This window comes from Euprymna scolopes, chromosome 17 (genome assembly GCF_053919585.1).
Source record: "Euprymna scolopes isolate OS-2025 chromosome 17, ASM5391958v1, whole genome shotgun sequence".
Lineage (NCBI taxonomy): Eukaryota > Metazoa > Mollusca > Cephalopoda > Sepiida > Sepiolidae > Euprymna > Euprymna scolopes.
In genome coordinates, this window is record NC_136498.1 from 99441782 (window position 1) to 99465073 (window position 23292).

General features: G+C 36.4%; 1 protein-coding gene across 1 annotated transcript in view; it reads right to left on the reverse strand.

Moving 5' to 3' along the window:
• Positions 1–18213: 18213 nt before the first annotated feature.
• Positions 18214–23292, reverse strand: part of LOC145296856 (uncharacterized) — a 153042-nt gene continuing 147963 nt past the window's right edge. Inside the window, exons 20-21 of the mRNA XM_080142989.1 lie at positions 21631–21791; positions 18214–18452 (exon numbers count right to left, since the gene is read on the reverse strand). Of these exons, the coding sequence (XP_079999115.1) occupies positions 18359–18452; positions 21631–21791 (255 nt within the window). The 3' untranslated portion in view covers positions 18214–18358. The remainder of the gene's footprint in view (positions 18453–21630; positions 21792–23292) is intronic.

Sequence of the window (23292 nt, forward strand, 5' to 3'; positions counted from 1 at the left end):
ATTTTGATTGTAAAGTTCAACTTACAGTTTTAATTTTCTTTCTCTTATATGTATACTAGCGGGGCTACCTGGCGTTGCTCGGGACCGTATAAACAATGAGAAAATTGAAGTTGATTTTGAACATATTTGTTATTCTTTGGATAGAGGAATTTTTAATGTCTATGTATCATTAGCTTTTTCGAGCAAATGAATATTTTACCTACCCTAGGACGGGTATTACAAGTATCAAATAATTGTACCTCATCTAGGATAAATAATTTATACCATATATATGAAATAATGTTTCATTTGCGGGGATGGGTAATACACAACACATATTTAAAATAATTTTACCTACCCTCGAAACAATTTCACATACTATCGACAGGTATTGTACAACATGTTTAATAATTTCTCTTACCACCAAGGCTACCATAATTTTTAGAAAACTGAAACAATTTTTAGAAAGTAGATCATTAGACTTTTCAAATTATTACATAAATACATCATCTTGGTTAAGAATTAGGCAACCATTGCTTCATCATAAATTTCAATATTACTGGGTTTTTCTTTCGTCACTATCGCCACTAAAATTGTAAGAAAAATTATGACATTTTTTAACAATATCTCAGTAGGATTTTCAAATTAATGCATAAATACATTGACACAGTTAGTGATTAGACAACCCTTGCTTCATTATCAAATTCCACATTACTGTGTTTCATTTTAATTCCCCACTACCGACACCAAAATGTTTTTGAAAAATACTTCATTTTCTGAAGATTACTCAGTAGGTTTTACAAACAAATAACAAATGTGTTAAGTTTAGTGATTAGGCAACCCTTGCTTCACTACAAAATTCCACATTACTGTGTTCTATTCCTCCTGACTACCGATGCCATATTTTTAAGTGAAATGATATCATTTCTTGAACATAACTGAACAGGTTTTCCAAGTAAGTATTTTTTAAATATGGATCACTCCCTACAAAACTGGCCTAGTAAACTTTCATAAAAAACCAACAATATATATGAATTAATCTAATTTTGAGATTGTAAACCGTTTCAGCCATAGCCGGAATAAACTTCACAAATACAGTAATTTTGAAATTGAAAATTGTTTAAGCCATTTCCAGGACAAACTTTTCATTCAACCACCCTCATTTAATCCAAGCGATGTTGGGTATTCTGCTAGTATATATATATGTGACCAAGACAATGTTGCTATACTTTGCTGATCTACATAAAGCATTTGGTATTCCCAATTAATCACCCATCTGATAATGACCAGACTCCATGTAGCTTAATTTTGGTGATCTACATAAAGCATTTGGTATTCAACAGTAGTCACCCATCTGATAATGACCAAGACCATGTTGCTTAACTTTAGTGATCTATATACAGCATTTGGTATTCCAAAGTATTCACCCATCTGATTATGGCCAGACTCCATGTTGCTTAATTTTAGTGATCTACATAAAGCATTTGGTATTCCCAAGTAGTCACTGATCTGATAATGACCAGACTCCATGTTTCTTAAATTTGGTGATTTACATAAAGCATTTTGTATTCCCAAGTAGCACCTTCAAAATTTTTCAAATTGGACCTGAACTGCACAAGCACCTTAAAATTTTTCAAATCGGGCATATATTGCACAAGCACCTTCAAAATTGTCAAATAAAACCTCCATTGCAAAAGCACCTTCAAAATTGTCAAATCGGACCTATCGTGCACAAGCACCTTCAAACCTGTCAAATCGGACCTATACTGCAAAAGCACCTCCAAAATGTTATAAATCGGACCTATACTGCACAAAAACTTTAAAAAATTTTAAATCGGACCTATACTGCACAAGCACCTTCAAAATTGTCAAATCGGACCTATACTGCAAAAGCACCTCCAAAATGTTATAAATCGGACCTATACTGCACAAAAACTTTAAAATTTTTTAAATCGGACCTATACTGCACAAGCACCTTCAAAATTGTCAAATCGGACCTATACTGCAAAAGCACTTTCAAAATTGTCAAATCGAACCTATACTGCATAAGCACATTCAAAATTGTACAAATCGAACCTATACTGCACAAGCACCTTCAAAATTGTCAAATCGGACCTATACTGCACAAGCACTTTCAAAATTGTCAAATCGAACCTATACTGCACAAGCACCTTCAAAATTGTACAAATCGAACCTATACTGCACAAGCACCTTCAAAATTGTCACATCGGACGTATAATGCACAAAAATTGTTAAATTGGACCTATACTGAACAAGCACCTTCAAAATGTGGAAACTTCTACTAGCCTCCAGGGAAGATGCAGAAGCCATGGCAGACCCAGAGATAAGGTGGAAGAATTATGTCCTGAAGCCAGTATATCAAGGCAGAAGAAGAGTAACGGTTTCCATCTTAAACGGACTGTGCTATCTCGGTCCCGAACAACTAGGGGCTGTGATGAGCCAATGGGGAGAAGTAGAATCTGTGCTTCCACTGCGAGGGCCACACAATCTCCATCTGGGGGATTTTAAAATCGTCATGCGTGTGGATCGAGCCAATTTCGACGCAATCCCTGCCACTTTAAAGTTTCAAAACTGGACACTCTCAGTAATAGTGAAAGAAAGAAGGCCTCATTGCTGGCAGTGTCAGAAGCAGGGGCACATGTCCAAAGATTGCCCAGCAAGACCCCGCGGCAATAAACCCTGCTACCATCAGAAACACCAAAAAGCCGACCAAACCAACACCAGCTGCCCCTAGAACGGAAGATGGTTAGACTACAGTCACCAGGAAGGGGAAAAACAACAACAACAATAACATCAACTTCCCCAAGGCGAACTCCATTCAGCCTTGCGCAGTGATGCAGCCATCTTCTTCCAGCGAGCCAGCAAAGACCACATTGTCCAAAGAAGCACCTACAACTGCTCAGATCAATAAAAGTCAACAAGAGAAAAAGATAGCAGAACCCGTCACAACCACAAGGGTTAAACGAAAGTTCTCTCCCTCTCTGACAGATTCCGAGGAGGAACCGGCAAGGGAAGAAGAGGAAAGAGACTAAAGACTGAGAGAAAAGGAGGAGGAGGAAGAGGAAGAAGCTGAATAAGAGGAGCAAGGAAGCGGTCCTTGACTCCCCAGGCTACGAGGACAATGTCATCATGATGACGGAGGAGCTTTCAACAAGAGCAACAGCTCCAACCGGCAACACAACAACGCAACCTACTCCTTCCCCTCCACCACCTCCCCCCCCCAAACGAGCCTGCTCCTACGCCACCTTGTGAGCAGGTACCAACTCGAGAAACCAAGCACAAACCACCACCCCCAACCAGAACAGAAAGAACTAAGAAGCTGCCTTTCTAACGAAGCTGTGAATGTTGACGCTATTGAGCGTAAGGCTGCTCTAAGGCGTGGTTCGGACGGGTACATTCGGAAAGTACATAACCTGGAAGGACACACCCTCATGTCGACTCGGGAGATCTGCATGGAGTTTCAGGAGCATCTATCGGAGTGCTTCACCCAACTACCCAGACTTAGGGTCGAAGAGTTTGGCAGCTATTTGGCCGACACGCCCCGCCTCACGGCGGCTAGCTGTAATGGTCTTGTTACAGAACATGAGGTCATTACTGCATTGAAGCAGGTCGGCTACAACAAGACCCCAGGGCTTGATGGTTTACCCTATTAGTTCTACTTGAAGCTGTCACCCATGTTGGTCCCTATTCTGAAGGATGTGTTCAACCATTGGTTTGCTCAGGGTTCCATCCCTGGACAGGTGACGAAGGGAGCGATCACATTGCTGAGGAAAGGTAAACAACATGGTGGGGTGGAAAATTTTGACAATTTTAGGCCTTGACTCTGCTAAACACAGAGTTAAAGATTTTGGCAAAGATTCTAGCGAATCGTTTGCAGGTTGTCATCACTGACTTGATCGAACCGGACCAGAGCTATACTGTGAAGGGGAGATCGATTCAAGACAATCTTCATTTGATTCACTCGATCATAGAGGGAATAGAAGACGATACCGAAGCCGCCCTCAGGGTTTCCACGTCACCGTGTTCATGTCTTGCCCCATGGACGTTCAAGTGGTGGGCGAGGCGCTCACTCGATACGAAGAAGTCACAGGGGCCGTCTTCAACCGCAGCAAGTCTGTCGGCCTGCGGTTGGGAGCCTGGACCGGGGTAAACTCGCTTCCAGGAATCTTCAGCTGGACCAATGGGCCGGTCCGTATTCTCTGTGTCTGGTTTGGACCGGGGATTCAGCTGGAGAAAAATTGGTCGGGAGTACATGGCAAGGTCAAATCGTCGGTCAAGACTTGGATTAGAAGGAAATTGTCCTTGAAGGGTCGGCCGGAAGCGTGTGCTACATACGTCTTTCTGCTCATCCTTTACTAATTGTCTATAATTCCTCTCCCTGCACAACAACTAAACCGCTTACAAAAGCGCCTCGACTCACTACTGTGGGACGAAGGTAAGCATTATGTGTGCAGAGAGGTCTGTGTCCAGAGTCCGAGTGAGGGAGGCCTGGGTCAGCCCAGTCTCTTGTGTCATAAAAATGCCAAGAGATTGGCTTTCCTGTGTCGTTCGCTAGAGAAGAACGCTCCTTGGGTCCCTGCAGTTGAGAATTCGTTTCCCAATCTCAAATCCGGCCCCTCGGTAGAAGGTCGTCGTAGACCGAGGGGGAGTCCAAGTTCTTTGCCGAATGCCGGACTGCTCTTAGAGTTTTACCGAGGACTAGTGTCCTCGATCAGCCTAGAAAGAGAATATATTGGGAGTGGAGGGCACCATGAAGAATCCTCTTAGTAGGCGGATGGGATGGTCGATGGAGATTATCCGATCTCAATGGAGTTTGGCTCCGGGACGGGATTTTCTGGCTAACTCAGAATTTTCCCTGACCTGGCGACTTGTTCGAAAAGCACTGCCCCATTCGATGAATTCTGCCTGTACAAAGAACAAACGAGGGCCTGGTGCCCGCGCAGCGACGAACACAAGCTCGAATTGGTCGAGCATACATTTTTTCGTTGCAGCCGGATCCAGGCCCTACTGGAGTATGTCGGAGGGGTAACGGCTCGCATCGATGCCGAGTGCCCGCTTGATCTCGACAAAGTATGTTTTGTTTACAACATGGAGCCGCCGTTCCCCAGGGAGGAAAGAATGGTTTTCCTGGTGATACTGGCAGTGGCGTGCATGGTGATCTGGATCATGCGCCTCAAGTTGGTCTGCGAAGGGACATCTGTTTCAGATCGGGATCTGATTGTTTACTTTAAACATCTGCTTGAAGTAAAGATCAGATGCGATTGGAGGAGGTTGCCTGGAGTGGAATTTAACAAGAGGTGGATGCATAACGCTAGCTTGTGCATCCGTTGAGGAGCTAGGTTTGAATTCATGTTTCCTCCATAAAACATGACACATGCGGTCCTGGGTCCTTCAGCACCCACTCCGCTAGACTAGCTTAGGTTGTTTAAAAACTCTAGACTGGTGGAAAAAATGAAACCCCATCCTTGCTTTATTTTTATGGTACTAGAGTATCTCCAAGTCCCCCCCCCCCCATACACCTGTTTTTGTATTTTATCGTGGCTCCCCCCTCCCCCCGGAGGTCACCTTCTTTCACCTCCCCCTCCACATTATTTTCTCTCTGATCCCAGTAAGCATCTCCTCAATCCTTTATAGGGATCATCTGCTTGTTTTCGGTTCCCCGGAAAACAGTGGGTGATCTATTTCTTAGATGTGGGAAGGGCGGGCCAACTTACTAACACACCCCAGTAGGCATTATATTTGGTTTGAAAATCCTACCTTCACGGACAATTGAACATTTTCTCGTTTTTTCCCCCACCCACCACGAACTCTGTTTTGTACATACATATAATTTTCAAGATCTTTTGAACTTTTATACACTCACACAATAAATAATTAAAAAAAAAAAAAATGCATACACAAACACGAAAATACCTTTACAACGATCTAATCTTTTGTTTATTTATTTACCTGTTGGGCAAAAACGATGGGGATATTAAATAGTATTAACTCCACTGAGTGATTGAGGTATTATGGTGAATGTTGCCAGTCAAGAGTATTCTTTCAAATCTCTCCAATCAATTGTAATAGCGTTAGTCACAAAGACCCTGCACTCTTCCCCTCCCCAATTTCTTATAGGGCCTTGTGCCTAATTTTGTTGTAGGTGATTTTGCTTTTTGATTCGATTTTTATTGATTAAATTGTAATTTTTTCCCGCTATAAAATATATAAATAAGATCAAAGTGTAGTATCTGTTCTTAGAATTCAAGCGGTCTCACCTTTCGCCCCCCCCCCTCCCACTAAGAAAATAAGGGGGAGGTTATACCTGGGATCTCAAGCTGTAGAGAAACAAACATTACTCGAAAATAAGAAGGATTTATGCCTGGGATGTGATCAAATCCATTCACTCACATTTTGTATATGTAATGCTTTAGATTTAGATGCATTTGTTTACATTTTAAAACATAGTAAAACGAATCTCGTTTCCTGTCTAGACATCTCTCTCTGTTTGTGTGTGTCTCTCTCCCTCTCTCTCTCTCTCTCTCTGTCTCTTCATCTTTCTTACTCTAAAGAGAAATAGTGTTACTAAAAAAGAAAATGGCGTTTGGCTGTTTTTTTTGTAAAAACATCGATCGTTAATATTTTTTAAGCATATTTTTTTTTTACTTCACATTTTTGGCTTGTTATTTTCCATTTAACTATCGTATCTAACTATTTTTAACCTGCTAATAACTTTGGTAATGTTTTCATAACGTGTAACTTAATATTGTAATTTGTATGATTGTTGCATTTTTTAGCGATAACAATCTCTTATCATATGCAATGTTTTTATATACAGACCGCTATTACAGCTTGCTGATGTCACATGACATGACTCAGCGTTTATTAAATTACATATAAATATCATTAAAATGTCACATTTTTTTTTTGGGGGGGGGATGTAGAAAAACGGTCAGCTGAATAATTTAGAGTTGACCTTTTGGGCCAAAAATTCGATCTTTGTCGTCCGGAGGGTCGGGCTTTAATATGAGACCAAATTTGTGAATTTTTGTTCTGTCTGTCGAAAGTTTTTGGCGGACATACAAACACACATTTTCACTTTTATATATATATATATATATATTAGTGTTGGGACGATTAATCGGAATCAGGAATCGGAACTTTTTGGGGGTATTGGAAAAATTATAGTCTAATTTCTGATTCCAAACCAATTCTTGCAAATTTTTAAATAAAAAATGAAACAAGCACAAAGTGTTTTTTTTATTATTATTAGAAGTTGTTCCTTTACAACATAAGACTGAGAAGGGCAACAGAATGAGTTATAAATGTCATTTAAAGATTTAACAATGATTAGCAGAGTTTAATTTATTTTATTTATTGGTCACCTTTTTGGACACACGGAAATCCTCAGAATCTCCAAACCTGATTTAATTTGTTTTTATTAGTTTTTATTGTAAGCAAAGTAAATGTTCTAGAGTTCACTTGCCTATTCAATATCACAGATTTTAAAAAGTTTTTCGCACCTATTAGATAAATGGCCATATGGCGTCTATTAGATACTTCGGACTTTAATATCAAAGATTTAACATGCTCGGAATTTTTTTTTCTGCTGTTAGTTTTATATGATCAACACATCCTTTGAAATATTTTATGTTTCCTTATATTTTGCTTGGTTTTGGCGCAAGTGAAAATATAGATGAAAGTTTATCAAAACTTTGGAAGAGCAAATATTGAGAAGTTTGTTAACATAAACTTTACATTTAAAATACCCAAAACATGAGAATTCTACTTTTTTAGGCGATTTTGTGTGAGCACACTGAAACGTTATTTTAGAATTTAGAATGGGCGTTAAGTTGTGCATTTCGGTGCATTATAACTTTTTAAGCAGTTAAGTAATTTTTACCATTAATTCTAAGGCCAATCAGCAAAATCATAAAATCACATGTAATTGCTATATTTTTCATATATTTAGGATAAGTAATAGGAAAGGAGCATGGTTTTTATGATATTTAACAATTCCAGGTACGGCCAATTAATTGCTGCTTCGGTGGGAAGGAGCATGGTTTTTAACGCCGGTTAATCATAATAATTTTTTTAATTTTCGAGTACTTTTTTTTATTGTATTTGATCAAAGAAAAAAAGTGAGTGAAATAAAAAAAAATAATCCAAGTTACAAAATTCCCACTGTTTACTATGCTAAAATCACAATGACTAATGTATACCTATTAACCCTTATCCTTGAGTGGCCTCTGGGCCTTGATAAGTGGTGACACCCATGTAAAAAAACAAAAGTGAGTGAAATAAAAAATACATTGAATAATTTTATCTAAAATCTGAAAAAACCCTAGATTTCACATAAAAATTCATCATGACAAAAATCGCGTTTACATTTTTCTGGCAAGAAAAATGTAAGTTTTCTGGAATTATTTCCAAGTTAAGTATTAAGTTAAAGTCTATAATCCAAGTTAAGTAGTAAGTTAAAGTCTAATCATAATGAATTAATACAATAAATGTACTTAACTTTTGCTAAAAAAAAGTAATAATTATCCAAAAATGTCTCACTGGTAGAAACGAGCATTGTTTATCGTATCCATAAAAACTCTGGTGGCAAAATTCAAATATGGCTTCAATCTATGGTCCCCCTCGCAAATCTTTCACGAAAAACACCTGTCTAGCTGAAACCACCGTCAATAATTTTCCCCATCTCTTTATCTGTGCCTAAACCTAAACGTAGATTCTATGAACAAACTTCTTTCTCAGAACTGTACGCCTGTGGAACTCTGTTCCATTAGTCTGTTTTCCAGTTGACTACAATTTGGTTGTCTTCAAGAACAACGTAAACAAATTCTTGATGAACTGTCCTGTTAAATAATCCAATTTACCTACTACTTTCTGCTACTAACGATTACTAAGAAATTATCCCATTGGCTACTGTATACTCAATAACCCTTATCCATTAGCAGGCAAGTCAGCAACACATGTAAAGAATTCTGCCCAGTTCACGGAACTGATCAAGGGAGCACCCATCACTACAAACCAAATGGTAAGCCTAGATGTGGTTAGCCTGTTCACTAAAGTCCCAACTAGTGAGGCACTAGCAGTAATTCAAGACAAACTAGCTGTGGACCTCTCCATAGAAGAGCGCACATGTGTACCATTGCCAAACTTAATGGAAATGCTGACATTCTGCATAGAAACAACCTACTTCAGAATGGGTACTGACCTATATCGACAAGAGGAGGGGCTAGCTTTGGGCTCGCCATTATCACCAGTGATGGCGAACATATACATGGAATACTTCGAAGACATGGCCTTAGGTTCAGCTCCCTTAAAGCCAACCATGTGGCTAAGATACGTTGATGACACCTTCATACTCTGACATCCAGGCTCTCCTAGACCATGTGAACTCAATAAGATCATGGATACAGTTCACAATGGAGAAAGAAAAAGATAACCAACTGGCCTTCCTTGATATACTCGTATGACGCACAGAGCATGGGTTTAAGACATCCGTATATCGCAAACCTACCTTCACCGGACAATACCTTAACTTCAACTCCCACCACTCATACAGTATCAAACATGGAATTGCACGCTGCCTACAACATCGAGCAGAGACAATAAGTAGCGACACCATTACATACCACCAAGAAATGGTCAGGTTGAAGAATACACTCCGTCGTAACAACTACCCCGATAGCATACTATCCACCAGACGTGTAAATAGTATAAGAGAGGAGAATGAAACCCCAAAACCACCAACGGTCTGCCTACCATACATACGAGGCATCTCCAAAAAGATTCAGAGAATATGTGCCCTCTACAACATCAGGACGGTATTCAAGAGCGAGTCAACACTCAGACGACACCTGGTACGAGTGAAGCCCCGCATGGAGGAGAACATGACCAAGAACTGCATATACTCCATCCCATGCAGTTGCAGAAAGGTTTACAAGGGTGAAACATGCCGCCCCTCAAAGTAAGGGTGGAAGAACACCGAAAAGCGGTAACTAAAGGGGCGACGGAAAAATCGGGTATAGCCAACCATGTCTGGATGGAGAGGGGGGACCATCGCCCCCTATGGGATGAAGTAAAAATAATAAACTGAGAGACCCACTGGAAAGTGAGAAAACTTAAAGAAACAGTTCACATGCTCGGACATAACAACCTACTGAGCAAACCAAGCATAAAGTTGAATGCAATTTGGACACCTCTGATAGAGAGAGAAAACCTTGAATAACAGCATAGATTTAACATTAACGAAAACCAACTAAGAATTGTCCTAGTGACATATGGCCGAGTGGTCCTAGACGTTGTATCAAAGTTTACAGTTACCCTGAGTTCAATCCTGAATGAAGGCAGTGAAAAGTAACATTCAAAACAGAGAATCAGCAACTATGTCCCAGAGCCTAGCTGGAGTCCGAACACGGTACCCCTGTAATAATAATAAAGGGTTGGGTTCGAGACTCCTAACAAACGGTTCCCCAGTTCGATACAAAACACCTGATGAAGGCCGGAGGGCAAAACAGCCGAAATGTTGTGACTATAACAACCAAGATGAGGAAGTCAGTCCGACAATCTCAATCAATGAAAACACCTCATCTCAAAAATACAAACAAGTAACATTATTATTTAGAAATTCGTTCGTAACAATATGGGAGGGCAATATTTTGTTCTTACATCATTTTCTCATTTTACCTACCAATCGTCGACTATTTTCAACTGTTTATGAAAACTTTCAAGTAGCATGTTGTATACTAACGACGAACTGATACAATTTGGCTTTGTTTAAAATCAAAATAAACCTTTTGTTACCTTTCAATTTGCAATACATTACAAGGAAAACATTTGAGAAAAAATATACCCAGAAATTTATGTAATAATTTTAAAATTTACAAAAAAAACCCCAAAAATATCTAATTAAATATTTATAAATATTAAAAGAATCAGAATTGGGAATCAAATCGGAATCAGAAATTTAGAACGGAATTGGAAAAAATTTTGGAATCGTCCCATCACTAATAATATATATATATATATATACACATACATACACACACGAGGTGCCTTCAATAAGTTTCCAGACATTTTTGTACAGATATTTAAAATTGTTGTAGACTCTTGAAAGTACAGTATGTTATTGCTCTACATCTTAGGAGATGACGGACCAATTTTTATATTTTTAGAGCCAGAGTAGGAATTGGAATACACCGATTGTCACAGCTGGTGAATTTCAAAAATGCAATCTGGACGTTAGGATACATTAGAGGAACAAGAGGCAAAAAAATTGTTTTTAACTTTGAAAAAATAAATGACACAGAAACGTATGGAATGCTTCAGACTGTTTTCGAACCATCTCGCATGAATCAAGCATCAGTTTTTGAGTGGCATAAGAGATTCAAGGAAGGCAAAGAGTCTGAGAGGTTTGGGAGGAGTAAGTCAAAATACCAGAGTTGATTGGCCAAATAAAGAATTTCATGGATAAGGATTGCCGTATGTCTATAGAGACAATAAGTGCAGTTTGATGCCAGTGTGGGAACTGTACATACAATTATTCGCGAGTAACTGAAGATGCGGAAGATTTGCACAAAGCTTGTGCCAAGGGTGCTCAGAGAGACCTTGCTCCCTGTGACTTCTGGTTATTCCCTAAGCTCAAGGAAAACCTTAGAGGCTGTCGTTATGAGACAATTGAGGAGATGAAAGGCTGTGATGAGGGTCATTAACACACTCACACAAGAAGGCTTCCATGGAGCCTTCCAGAAGTGGTTGGAACGGTACAACAAGTGCATTGCAGCTGGAGGAGATTACTTTGAAGGGGACTAGAGTTTCATGTGTGTACTATGAATAAAAGTCTGGAAACTTATTTAAAGCACTTCGTATACATGTAAAATCATATTTTTGAAAAAAATTAGAGTGCATAATTTTTATGGGTTCTATAATGAAGGCAAAAAACACAAACGCAGGAATATAGAATTGTTTTATTTGATCACTCGACTTTTCATTTTTTTTGTTTATTCATTTTATTGTATAAACAATTTTTAATTGGAATTTATTTTCATTTTATGCTTATTCAAAATCAAATCACTCAACTTTGAATATCAAGAAGACTATAACAATCTTTTTGTTGTTTTTATTTTCAAAATCAATTAAATGTGACCATGTTCATACACATTAAATTTCCTCAACATTGAAAGATATCAACTAACACCATAACAATCATTGCTTTCTTATTTTTCTCCGAGTTATCAAAATGTGAAAATTGTTTTTGTTTTCTTTTGTAAAAAATGTCTACAGCCCAGAATGTGAGTGAAGGTTTTGCTGGTGTATATATATATATATATATATATATATATATATATATATATATATATATATATATATATATATATATATATATATATATATATATATATATATATATATATATATATATATATATATATATATAAAGAATCAATTAGAAAATAATTTTTTTAATGAATATGCAATGTGTGTCTGGTTAAAAACTTGACCATCACAGATATTAGAAAAGTTATACAGAGTGAATTTTAAGTATTTTACGATAGGATGGATTAAGAATATGAAGAAGCAAGAAGAGGGGGGGGGGGTAGGTCAGTTCACACATCAAAATGTGACTTAAATTCTATACATATGGAGTCTAAGATGAGGATCTTCTTGTACAGTATTTACAGAAAATGAGGTAAAAGATATTAAACAACAAGTGAATTAACGAGATGGCATTTGATTATAAAGATGAAACGAGGTATTTCATCTTTTTACCCCTGATTATTTGCATCTCCACAAAGCCGGACACACTTTCAGTTTTGAATGTGGAGAACTCTAATTCCCAAAAACAGACACTCAGGATTGGAATAAAAAAAAAAATTTTTTTTAAATTGTTTCAGTCAAAAAGAATTTTTACTCCACTGATCAAGGACAGAAAATGTGTTACATTTTTTTAAATGGAAATTGCTCCAGACAAGGCATGAAGCCATTTGATATAAGGAGCTAAAAAATATTACTACAAGAACAAAAATTAGCCAACAATAAGTATTAGATGGGATGTATTACAACCCAGAAAACAGCAATTTTCTCCCTTTGTCAGAAACTTTGCTCCTTGAATATGAGAACTAAAGAACAAAATAAGAGAAGCGAGAATTATAGGGTCGCCACAAGTTCAAGTTTCTGCTTCTGTCTGTTCATCCAAACCAGCAAGAAAGTTTAATCTTAAAATTGCCACATAAAATTATTAAAAGTTTACAACTTTAGTTCTCATTTTCACACATATACACGCATGCATATAACTGCACTTAAAGGGACGGTTAGGATCTTAAAAAGGTCTCTCTGTTAGAATGTACGAGATAGCGGATGTCTGGCATCAAATAGGGGGCCCCCATTCCCAACTAGAACAAAAAAAAAAAAAAATGTAGTAATAAGTTGTGATCTACATTGATACGTAGTAAAATTGTACATCTAATAAAAAAAATAGGTTTATGGTTCTCAAAACTAATATGAGAATTATCAGGTGGCATAACGGATCAAGTATTTGGTAAAATTTAATTTTAAGTGGCACTCTTCTGGAGGTTGAAGATTCGATACTCAGAATCCAATTGCAAATTACTAACGACATCTACCCGGTCATGGCTGACTGAATTAGCGCATGCTACATTCGTGGATTGAATAAAGGCTTGCATTCGAAATTTGGTGCAAATTCCCAAGTTCGACACCTGAAGAAGATTTGTTGCATTGACTGAAATGTAGTGCGAATGATACTCAAGACGAAAACAGTAGTTCAAATAATCCAAATACATATTATCAGGCCTCATCTCTAAAAATTCTGAAATAGAATACTTAGTTATAAAAGCAAGTGTTCTGGATGTAACGGAAGACAAGCTGCGAAATAAATTTGTGCCGCTTTTGTTAAAAGTGGTGCAAGTGAAGGAAATGTTCAAAGATGATTTTGTAAGTTTTCAACAATTTGGATCTCTTGAACACTATCTCAAGATTTCTCCAAAGTTTGGACTGAATCAGATGAATCACAAAGCCAGGGTTTTCCCCTCGGTACCAAAGCCAACAGAGTCTTGGCCATCGTTAAGACGGCTTGCTCTATGTCGACTGGGATATATTTCTGATCCTATGCAGTTCTAGGAGGTCCACCTTCCCAGGATTTGTCTTCTCCCTTTGAGAAGGGGTTGATTTATTGCTAATCACCTGAGGCACCACTATTGGGGAATGCCAACGAGGTTGCCCAGGCATATTTTGCAAACCAGAATGCTCTTTCTCCAGGGTGTTGGCTTTTCAAATCCCACTTTCCGACCCTTGTGTCACATTGTCCCGTCGTGGGAGAGAGATAAATACCTTCACATTTTAATAAATCTGTTTCTACTTTCACTGAATGGCTAGAAATAAATGTAAAGTAAATATCTCACAAACTGTGTTTAAAATAGTTAGAACTGTCACAGGTATGTGTTATATTAATGTTAGAATTATTGTTTTATAATAAAGTTTATATCAAAATAAAACTTAGTTTATTTTAATATAAACTTAAAAACTTTTCAATGCCAACACTTCATTATCAAACAATTCCATGCAATATAAACAGGCCAAACCAAGACTATAAAACAGCAGATGTGGAAGAAAGGTGTTCATATGATTATGGCTATTCTGAAACCACTTATAAAAAAGCGTGTTGAATGACGCTATCTCAAAAGTTGTATTAAACTGTATTCAAGAGATGTTTTCATTAAATGAGATTTATGCCCCAGTGTAAACATGTATTGTGTAGCATATTTCGCTAGTGCATGTGGATGGCGGGCATGCAGTTGTTGGGTGCTTGACACGAGGGAGAGAGGAGCAGAGAGCTGAAAATATCTCTAGCCAGAGTCAGACCACCCAAGAGATATTCTCTTTGTTTGAAAAAAAAAAATAATTGCCTCATTTAATAGAGAAGTCCTGCTGGGATCAGATTTGTAAAAGAAACAATATCCAAAAAGCAGTTGGATGTTATTGTCAGTGAATGTGTTCGCTGGGCAGCTGAATAATGACCACCAAAAGGCCGGCATGAAGAAACCCCAGAGAACTAAAAAAAAGAAAGGGAATTGGAGTTGAATATTGGAGTGCAGTGCAGTACTGGTAACAGTTACTGAAGCAGTTGGGTCAGTGTACTTCTCCGAGCAGATTGGGTCCTTTAGGGCTCTCAGCTAAGGGACTTTGTTAATGGGGTTTGTGTGTCTCGGTCTAGCTAAAGAAGTATCTCATTTCTGCAATTCAGCCATCCAACATTGGTGAGCTGAGAGCATCTCGTTCAAAAGAGTAAGCGTTTTTATTGGTTATGAATTAGACTTTTGTTATTGTTTTAGATGGATAGTTCTTCATTACAGCAACGACTGAAGAATCGACAGGTGGCTTCGGCCAAGCATGACAAAGAAGACGATCACAGCTAGTGAATACACATGGTGCATTTTCACAAATGTATTCTATTTTTCAACAAATCTGATTATACATGTTGTACGTACCTCCACTGAGGCGCAATAGCAAAAACAAACGTTTTCAAAGGAAAACATTAATTCCTGTGAGATCATGAGGCATGAAATCCACACAACAATTTTCATATATTATAAACCTCAATAAAGACGTCCCAAAAGAGTCGATTAAAGTTAAAAGTTTGCAGAGAGTCAGATTGATGCGATTTTAACAGATCTTGAAATCTAGCATGCTGAAACAAATTAAACGAACATGATTAGCTGACAAATCACATCCATATGACAAAAACAAAGTATAAATGTCTGACTCTGCACATCAGGTTGAGAATGTAACACCGGGAAATGTAATCAGATTTTAACCATTCAACAGATTCAACGCAAATGAAAGAAATCGATATAATTCCATCCCTTACAGCACACCGAACTTACGGTGAGCGAGCAACTAACATAAAAACATCACCAGTTATTGCGACAAATTATAGTTGCAGCTAATTATTTTAAGAACATTTTTCGATACTGTTTTTTCAGAGTTTGCTTTCTATGGTACCATCGAATCGCATTGCGGTGACAACTAAAACAGGATACAGTTCCAGAACCTGATCGAAGTTTGCGTTGGCATCCATTGCCAGTTTATGGTAAGAAGGAAAAAGCCAATGCGATTAGTAATCAGTAATCAGTTGTCCATAGGCAACAAAATTGTCTTTGTTAATAAAAAGAAAAAAAAGAAAAAACTTTTCTGATACTTTTCTTGAAAAAAAAAATTATTTTTGATCAGTTATTTCCATCTTTAAAAAAAAATTTCTTTGAAACATTTGTTGAAAAAACATTTCTTTGAAACGTTTGTTGAAAAAAAAAATATTCCTTTGAAACGTTTGTTGAAAAAAAAAAATATTCCTTTGAAACGTTTGTTGAAAAAAAAAAAAATTATTTTTGATCAGTTATTTCCATCTTTAAAAAAAAATTTCTTTGAAACATTTGTTGAAAAAACATTTCTTTGAAACGTTTGTTGAAAAAAAAAAAAATATTCCTTTCAAACGTTTGTTGAAAAAAAAAATATTCCTTTGAAACGTTTGTTGAAAAAAAAAAAAATTATTTTTAATATACTTTTCTTGAAAAAAAAAAAAAAAATTTCTTTCATTTAAAACTTACAGTACGTCTTACCTAGTGTTAAAATTTTGTTTTCATAGTTTTGAGTTTATTGTTTGACAGTGTTTGCTTCAGCTTTTTCAAGCAACTTTTCTGACTGCTTACCATAAACTGGCAGATGTTGACAGTCTTAGATCAGTACTGGCAGTAGTAGCATTTTCCCAAAATTCAAACCTTCTCACTGTAGTATCAATATGTTAGCGTCAAAGCCACAGAGCTAACAGGGATCAAGTGAAAATCCAAGAATCAATATGAGGATTCACCGTCTCTTGGCCATCTCTGTCTATGCGTCTGATAAGGACATGTCAATTGTGGAACTGTAAAATCCATAAAGTGAGAATAAGAATGACGCTTCTGCACATTTGAAACCACTATTCCTTTGTATGAAATATTCCCTGACTTCATATATAACTATGTATACGTCTTGCTGCGTTGGGCGTTGGGGGTAAAAACTTGCCAGCTTATAGATATAACAAAAAGCTACGATCAACAAGAACTTCATGCATATCAGGAAATCCTTAGGCACAATCTAAAAACTGATAGACTATTCGTCGGAGCAGTAAGTCGTCTCACAGAGGTATGAACTGCAAGGAATGTGACATATTTAACAAAAAAAAAAAAAATTATTATTTTACGCATGGTTGTTGTGATGTTGACTTCTTTTACTTTTTACTTAGTAACATGATTTATGATACACTAGAGAACAACTTATCTTTCACATCAGTAACACAGTTCTTGGTACAGTTAAACGTGTTCTGACTGCTTTTCTCATGTTGGCTATTATCATTTTCACGTTTCGGTGATGAGAGGAAAAACTGTTTGAAACATGAAAAGAATGCAAAAGAACAATACCGTATCGGAGAAATATTGTCCAAGTTTTTATTATGTACTTTTCGATGAATCCGTGAGAAAAGATACATCCTATGTGTTTAGTGAGCAACACAAATGGCAAAGTGTGTCACATTTTGAAAACGGGAATTTTTTGATATGTCATGGAAGAAGGAGAGATAGAAAGAGACACGGTACAAAGGTTTTTGAATTTTTGAGATGAGGATTCGTTATTCGTATTATTTGGATTCATCGCACTACTGTTCTCATATTCTCGTCTTGACTGTCATTTTCATAACGTTTCAGTTGATGTAACCTCTGACCTTCTTCAGGTGTATCTTGTCTGCAAGGACCCGTGGCACAGTGGTTAGAATATTTGGAAAAATCAATTGTAAAAAGTGATTTTTTCCTGAAGGTTGAAGTTTTAATTTTCAATGCGGGCAACCAAAAAATACAATTGCGAATTACTTAGGACACCTATCTAGTCATGGCTGACGAAATGAGAGTATGCTACACCCATGAAGTAAATAAAGGTCTTCGTTCAAAATTCCGTCCAAATTCCTGAGTTCGACAGAAATATTCCTGAGTTCGACAAGATACATCTGAAGAAGGTCGGAGGTTACATCGACCGAAGTGTTGTGAAAATCACACTCAAGATGAGAACAGTAGTTCGATGAATCCAAATAATACGAACAGTACAAAGGATTTTAAAAAAAAAAGGTGGAAGGAAAGAGAGAAGAAAAGTGAGATGGAAAAGGAAGATGAGGTGAAGATGATGATTTTGTGGATGATGAAAAAGAAAAATTATCAGAAGACATAATTGCGAGAGAAAGACTAAGAGAAGTATTATCCATCCGCTGAGTGAAAAAAGTCTTTGTATGATAAAAAGAGGAGGCGGATAGGGGTGATATGTGTGGCAATGTTCACCGTCTCCGTCTTTTAGCTGCAGCCGTATTTCCTTTGTCCGTCTCTGCTGGTTTCCTTTTGCTTCTGGAGGAACTGGTAAAAATCTGATACATGAAATCGGTTAAGGAAAAGGAAATGCAAGGAGATAAAAAATTAAAAAAAAAAAAAAGGAAACTGTTGTACATCTGTGAAAACTATTTGAATGTTATTTTCACAAAAAAGTGAATAATTGAAAGATAACTAGATGTGACAAAATGCTGGTGATGCTGGGCACTTCCTAACACTTGGCTGAAGTGAAGAAATCTTGCCTAGGTGTCAAGAGGGTAACCACAAGACCAACGTAGTAGGCTGGCCAATAGTAAGGAGAAGTGTGAAAAGTCATGTTGGACGAAGATCGCAAAAGATGGAACAGTGTGCTACACATAATAGTTTATGAGGTGGCAATCAGGCCAGATGTTGGGATTCGTGAAGTCAAAGTTTTCAGACAACCACTTTTGAGTGTTCCTGAAGTGTGAAATAGTGCAGAGTCATACCTTTCCACGGCCATTTTCTATACCCAGCACTTAACAATGGACAGCAAATAAACATATATTTCACCCTTATGACTTTTTTATAAGGAGTAGCGGAGATCCTTGTTTAGTACTTTCTTCACAGACGTCACTCGAAACACTCACCTCTCTCTTTCTCTCTCTCTTTAAGATCCACATTACCTTGTCTGGATCTTGCCACAGTTTCAACAAATTTCATTGTGCAAATAATCAGAACGCCTGCTACAATACTTCTTGTTAGTCACTTCTTTTATATCTCCATTGCAATTTTCTAGCTTACACCTAATGTCCTTTATAATATTCAAAGAACTGCGACTAATATTGCATATTTTTTGGCAAATTTTCATACGCAGATTACTCTCTTCCAATTATCCAATACTTTCCATCTCAAACACAAAATTGCACTTTATCACAATTAAATGCTTCAAATGGTTCTAAAATGAAATAATTTTAAAAATTATCAAATTTATTCCAAACAACTCACATATATCTACATAAATCTACTGCCTTTATTCAACTTGATTTTGAAATTCACATGAATAACCGATTTGATAAGATGATTTTCATGTTCATTTATATATATACTAGTATGGAGATCTGACGTTGCCCGGGATTAAATGAGAATCAACAAATGTTTCACATTCCCATATTTTTATTGTTATCAAAGCCGAGTAAAATGTTAATTTTTCAATCAAATCGACTGACTGCCTACTCTAGTTAGAAACCCATTGGAGTGCACCGGAAGGAAGTTTCACATGCCTCTACACAGTGACTTAGTCCACAATATATTTTAGTCTACATTGGACTGTAAACAACCTACTGTTGATTTTATAAAATTATTTTTTATATAATGGTTTGAATTAAAGTTTAAAATGTAAAAGTATCATGGTTCAATTATTCTCTAAACAGAAACATTTTGAACGTGCTCTTGTCATATAAAAGAACCTACTGTTGATTTTATATGCCTGACCTTTCTGCTTGTGCAATTAGGATGGTTTGAATTTAAGTTTGAAATGAAAAAATCAAATATCATGGCCCAATTGTACTCTAAACAGAAACATTAATTTCGAACGCACCCCTATCATATCAAGGAATTTACTGTTTTATTTTATAGGCTGGGCCTTTCTGCTTGTGTGGTGATAAAACTTCTCAAATGCACTTGTGGCGTTAGACTTTGTAAGATGTTCACTTTCGTCAAAATCGCTTGTTCCTTCTTTCATCAGATTTTTTCGATTATCGATACTTATCGAAGACATTCTGATACAAAACCTATTTAAGAACACTGCCAGGCACATAAAATTCCTTTGTGAGAAATTTCATAAAAATCAACCCAGTCGTTTTCAAGACCAAAGGGAACAAACTCACACACAAAGAAAATTCCTTTTAGAGAGAGAGAGAGAGAGAGAGAGAGAGAGAGAGAGAGAGAGAGAGAGAGAGAGAGAGAGATAGATAGGTCTCCTTACATTTTCGAGAGACAATGGATACACCCTGTAATGGTGCCAGTAATGAGAGTCTATAATGAAGCAAATATTGTGCAATCTGTGTCCCTATGAATCATGATAATCAGAGAAAGAACAATGTTATTTCTAAGTTTTCCTTCTTCTAGAATAGTTGCATAATCAAAGTTTGTGAATATAGTTTATCCTCCTGTTTAATTCATAGCTGGAGGGCAGATGTAAGTATTTATCTCTCTCCTAAAGGTATGAGTAAAAGTGTTGCAGTATAAAATTTTATATTCAGTTGCGATGTGCATTTAACATATACGCAAGTGACAATTTTCAAAACAGCCTTAGGTTTTGTACAGAATTCCTCCTATATTAAAGAACTAAACTAAATAAAAATCTGTAGGATGTATATACTTGTGACAAAAATATCATATTCCAAAGATCACATACATTGATCAAGTAGTTTTATTTTCATAAAACCTTTTTAAACGATTAATGGGAATTTGTAGGCATTACAACATAAATATAGCAAATATGAATTATTTTTGAGTTATCTCATCTTGTTTTTTAGATTTTACAAAAAAAAAAAAAAAAAAAACTGGCGAGACAATCACTCTTCGGTTACTCATAAAATTTGATTTTCTTATATGAAAATAAAACTCCTTGATCAATTTATGTAATATTTAAAATATGATATTTTTGTTTTGTCACGGATAAGTTGGATTGGTTGTTTTTGTTTTACGGCATATCAACCCTTTTCAGGTTATTTTAATGCTGAATCCAGTGATTTTGAAGAACAATTTTTTAATAGAATATATTTGCTTTTTTTAAGTCGGTTTCTATTTAACCCATAGTTAGAACCATAATAGGTACTACCACTCCGGGTCAGAGTGGAACTGGGAGCAATGGCAATTGAAGGGTGGTTCCACACTCCCCAAAGCCCGGATATAGTTTAAGGTCATATCCAGGACCATCATGGATAAGTACATCATACAGGCTTCTTTATTCTTGTCTTTGAACATAGGGGGAATTGTGGACAAACACCAGGTTTGAAAATGCATTTTTATTGATATTAAAGTGGTGATTATGTGGAAAACCTAGAACACTTTTATCACAGAGTTAAGGAAAGCACATTGGTTGAAATCTACAGATTGCTTCTATATTCTTTAAAAACATTTTTATGGCACCTGAACTCTATTGTTATCAAAAGCTGAAACACAATATTAAATATGTAAATGATTAATCAAACACAAGTTGTCATACCTTTTCTAATCATATTACAGGTGTAAAGGATATTTACTGACGGAGATATCGTACTGCAAGATGCCAGTCAGAATGAACTCTGCGTTTACAACAGGAACGCCAGCATCCAAAGCTGGCTGACACAGAGTGCGGTCCTCCTCACAAGATATCACAACTGTATTCTCAGCCTCCTCGTTTGGCATCTTCCGCAAATACTACAAAATAAAAAAATGAAGAAAAATGATGATGATGAAAATCTAAACCTGAAAAATGATTCTCCTAGCTGGATCTTTCTAACTTTTCTCACAAAGGTTATGTGGTACTTGTACAGTTTAATCATGACATTAAAAAATGAAAAAAGGTTATATTATACGTATCCATCTTGGACTAAAGCTCTCCGAAAAAAATTTCACTTAATTTGATCGAGGAGTTTTTTTTTTTTACAGCGGAAAAACACGTTTTTATGAGAGCGCGTTGAAGTCAGTCATCTTTGAATTTTTTGAACACGCCACAGGGAGATAACTCAATTTAAAGAGCCGACACTCCCTCCCCATCTTTAATATTAGCTTTTCTTCCTAAAAATTGAACATCTTGCTCGGTATCATAAATTGTTTTTTCGCTGTAAAAAAAAAAAAAAAAAAAACTACTTGATGAAATTAAGCGAATTTTTTTTTGAGAACTTCATTCCATAAAGGATACGTACAATATAAACATTTTGATATTTTCATTTTTTAATGTCTTGATTAAACTGTACAAGTACCGGTTATGTTTTACCCAACCGATGTGTGTGGGTCAGCAACTTTCTATAATTATTATAGTCTGTATGGCTCATAGCAAAAAATTAGAATATATGTTGGCTATTCTTATCTTGAGTTGTTTCATCTGCATCCTTAAAAGATACTGGTCAGACTTGGGTCATCCTCTTCTATTCTTTGTACTGGTTAGGTCAGGCCACACTAATTAGGAAGAATGGATCAATACCAACAACTTTAACTATTTTAACTATTTAACGGTTTTGTCCGTTCTATATTGCTTTGCAATTTAATTCTTATTCATTAGTTGAAATAATTGAAAAAAGACAAAGCCCTCTTTATCTATCACTAAAGATAACTCCACGCTCTCTGTCTCTCTCTCCTTTTGTTCAGTTTTAATAAGAATGAGGGAATATTTTTGTGTTTAAATTAAAAGTGAAAAAAATTCTGTTTTATTATCAGATAGTAGGGGGGGGGTCTTTTACTCGGGTATAAAATATGTTTAAATATGATATTTTAATCTGGCCAAATTTCATATGTATATTATTATTGCCGTGATTTCAAAAGTAAAGAAAGTATTTGGATGCCATCAGCTAGAATCGAAACCGAAAACAAAACTGTAGCATTACCACTATAACAGCCTGAATCGTATATGGACTGTTTAAAAATTAAAAATAAACTAAGAAAAATGTACAAAATGTATAATGATTTTTTTTTAAATTTTTAACTATTTTTGACCACCTTAAAAATTATTTTAACTGGCAAAAGACCCATAAAAGAATAATCTGTAAAAAATCCAATCATTTGAGGCCGATAGCACTGCTCTGCAACTTTTAGTTTCGAAGGAGATATTTGCATTTCCTATCTTTATTATCATTTATTATTAAGATTAAGCCCTTTCTTCTTTGCTTATATGGTTATTGAAGTACATCGAATACATGTACATTCACCCTTATTATATAAA